The sequence below is a fragment of the Nicotiana attenuata genome, chromosome 11, assembly GCF_001879085.1.
Source record: "Nicotiana attenuata strain UT chromosome 11, NIATTr2, whole genome shotgun sequence".
Lineage (NCBI taxonomy): Eukaryota > Viridiplantae > Streptophyta > Magnoliopsida > Solanales > Solanaceae > Nicotiana > Nicotiana attenuata.
In genome coordinates, this window is record NC_031999.1 from 30090037 (window position 1) to 30093395 (window position 3359).

At 36.9% G+C, this 3359-nt stretch overlaps 1 protein-coding gene across 1 annotated transcript; it reads left to right on the plus strand.

Moving 5' to 3' along the window:
• LOC109234303 lies at positions 420–2980 on the plus strand. Its single transcript, XM_019400230.1, has 2 exons — positions 420–1817; positions 2591–2980. Exons 1-2 carry the CDS (start codon positions 742–744, stop codon positions 2640–2642), a joined length of 1128 nt encoding a protein of 375 aa, XP_019255775.1. The 5' UTR covers positions 420–741; the 3' UTR covers positions 2643–2980.

The following is a 3359-nucleotide window of genomic DNA, read 5'->3' on the forward strand; positions in this document are numbered from 1 at the left end:
ATATGTACTAAATTGAAAAATTACTCTATTTCTTTGAAACATTTAAAGTAACCAAACAATCATGTCTTACGGTCATGACGGGTGATCACTAGCATTTTTTTGTTGCATAGAAAAGCTAATAAGTGAGTGGAGGAGCAGTCGTCCACTTGGAAAATTCATTTGGAATAATTAAATCATCAACTTCTTTTTTATTTGCTTAATGATGAATATCAAAATAAAAATCCTCCCCCCTACAAACTAACAACCACTTCTATTTTGATTCGAAAATTCCCAATTAAAGACCAATTCTTGATCATTTTGATCAATTCCAGGGACACTCCAGCTAATTAGTGTTATACTATGGGTATAATTCGTACTAGATGGAGTTCTATTTTGTATTAATTATAAAGAACAAAAGTAGTTAAAATCAGGACAACCGCAAAACAGCGGACTATTCGGAGCCATATCACAAAATCCACCCACCAAACTTTCTCTGTCTCTTTCCTCTGTTTCTCTCTCTCTCTCTCAAACGCAATCTCTTCTAATTTGCGAAACACGCTGTTTTACCGTCGGTTGGGAGAAGAAGAAGAGGGAGAAAATTCACAACCTTTCCCTTCCCCTCTCTCTCTTCTCTCTCCCCCCAAAAAACTATGCAATTATTCCGAGCCTCCTTGTTAATTAACCAAATAATCCCATTTTCATCATCACCTCCGTCACCGGCACGGCGGCCGGGACTTCAACGTCCTCCGCCATCATCCACCGATGAGAAAGCTCCTCCTCTCATCCCCTCCGTTTGATGCCAATGGCTTGGGGGCATCCTCCTCCTTCTCTTTCTCACGCTTAATTTCAGCTTCGCCCTTTTCATCCCCTGTTCCTTCCCCTTCTCAATTCGAATTATTATTAACAGATCCAACTTCAAAACCCACTGTCCTCATTCCCGCTCTTCCAATCGCAGACGGCGCTTCTGATTTTTCCACCATTATTTTTGTTCTCGGTGTTCTTCTCCTTTCTCTGTTTTCATTCGCTTTTATCTTCCACCTTCGGATTCGATCACGTCAGTTACCTCATCTTCAGAATTTCAATTCTCTTTGGGCCGTGAGATTGCTCCTCGTCCTTTTCGCTTCTCTTTGGGGTGTAAACGAAGTGCTTCGTTTACCCTTTATTCGACGGAAATATCTTTACCCTTTTTTACCATCTTTGTCCCTTCATCAACAGGCTGATCTTTGTAAGGTTCACGTGGTTCTCTCTTTGGGAATCTTCGAGCCTGGTTTTCTTATTACCCTTCTTTTTTTGGTCAACGAATCGATCAAGACACAAAATCCTTTTCGAACGTGGGGTGTTGCTGTTGTCTGCTTAGCCTGTTCTCCGATTCTTCTGCTACAATCATTCTTCGTGTTCTTCTCGCCATTCGAAGCGCAATTGCCCACATTTATGCATGCAAGTTCTTACCTTTCGACCGATCTTTTAGGGAACAAGTCGGTGCTTTGTACCTACCCTTTGTTCAGTTGCATTGTGTTTGGAGCATTCAGCATTGCTTATTCGTTAGCATTTTTGTTGTCATGTTGGAGGGTTGTGGCGTTTGTGATCAACAAGAAAATTCGGGTCCGGTTGAACATGCTTGCCACATCGTTCATGATACTGTTGCCAGTGCAGATACTTTGCTTAGGATTGTCGCCGTTGTGGCCGCCGGAGGGTCCTACACATGGATATACTGTCCTGGCAATGGACCTTGCCGTAGCGTGGTGCGTGGTGATTGGGGAGGTTATTTTGGTAATCAAGCCAATTGCAGATGCATTAGCTGCCGGTGGAGCATGTTGCCCCTGGAGTCCCACAAACAGGTCAGTTGTGGATTTAGAGTAGACGCAGCATGCCCAGTCGACCTCAAAGGATTAAAATATCATCTTCATCTTCATATGTATACTTTGATTTCATCTATATCCTTACCATTTGTAAATTAGTATATTGTATTTGTTTTTATTTGAACAAAGCTACAACTTGAAATATAATGCAAGGTAACTTTAGCGCATAGTAAAATATAGAAGTGTAACTTTGGACCTCTATCCCAAAGTAATTTGACATATAGTCTACACTTAAATCCTTTAATGTTGAGGACAAGTATGATTAAGACATTTACTAACGACCAATTTATGAACAAAAGTATATTAGAAGGTAAAATTAAGATATTTAATACTGTCGATGGAAAATTTAGACATTATCCCCTGCACTTAATTTGGATTATATTAGTTCGGATTATATGTATAATGTATGGAGGAAAATCAAAATGGGTTGTATGTTACTATTTCTTTATTAGTGTCGTTTAAAAGATAATGACATACATGTATATTTGGAAACAACTTATTAACTTTAAACCTTCCATTTTAGCAGTTTTATACATACACAAATGTTTTATTATATTTTAATAATATATTTTTAAAATTATATATAATCACACAAATGTTCTGACATATTTAAGACCATTAATTATAAAAATCTTAATTTCTTTTTTAAATTTCATGCTAGTCAAACCACAATCACATTAATTTGAATGAAGTACATTTAAAATAATACGTAGAACCTCACCGATTCTGAATTTTGAATTTGCTACTTGCAGGTCAGCACATTCTAACGATGACGGGAAGAGGGTGTATGATCAAAATCTATAGCGATGAGGAATGGCTATAGTGACAGGTGAAGGACATCGTGGTCTATTCCAGTCATTGTTTTTCATGAGAGATGAGTGGGGGCATTTTTGACGATTTCAGTGTGTAAATGCTTTGGTTCATCAAAGCATAGAGGAGGTTATTTAGTAAGTTACACTCGTTTATATATTTATTACTCCTCGGAGGAAAATGTATACAGCTTTCGGTTTGATATTCAGCACTTCCTTCTGCCATCTTTTCCAATTGTACAAATCATTTTTTTTCTTGATACTTAGCAAATGTCCATACCTTCAGAGAAAAAATATCTGCTAGTATAAAATGGCGAACCAATTTGGTCTCAATATGGAGAAAAGTTCCAGCGCAGGAAAACCATATTAATCTTTCCCTTTTCAGGTCCAAAGCGTCAATTCTATCTTTTTATTTCTCCATATATATATATATACACACACTAGTTTCTCAACACGTGCATTGCACGTGTATATTATTCATGTAATAAACGATATTGTAAAATGATATCATATTATTATGATAAAACTTTGAGTAAATTATTCTACGTGAAAAAGTAAAAGTTTTTATGAATGGTTAATGTGAATCATGGTATGGTGACTTATTTGTTGAGGTCGAGATAATTATATATTATCTAAATCTATCAAGATGAACAATCAAAATTTTACCAGGATTTTGACTATCTTTTCCAATGGATTTCAACTAATGTGTTGA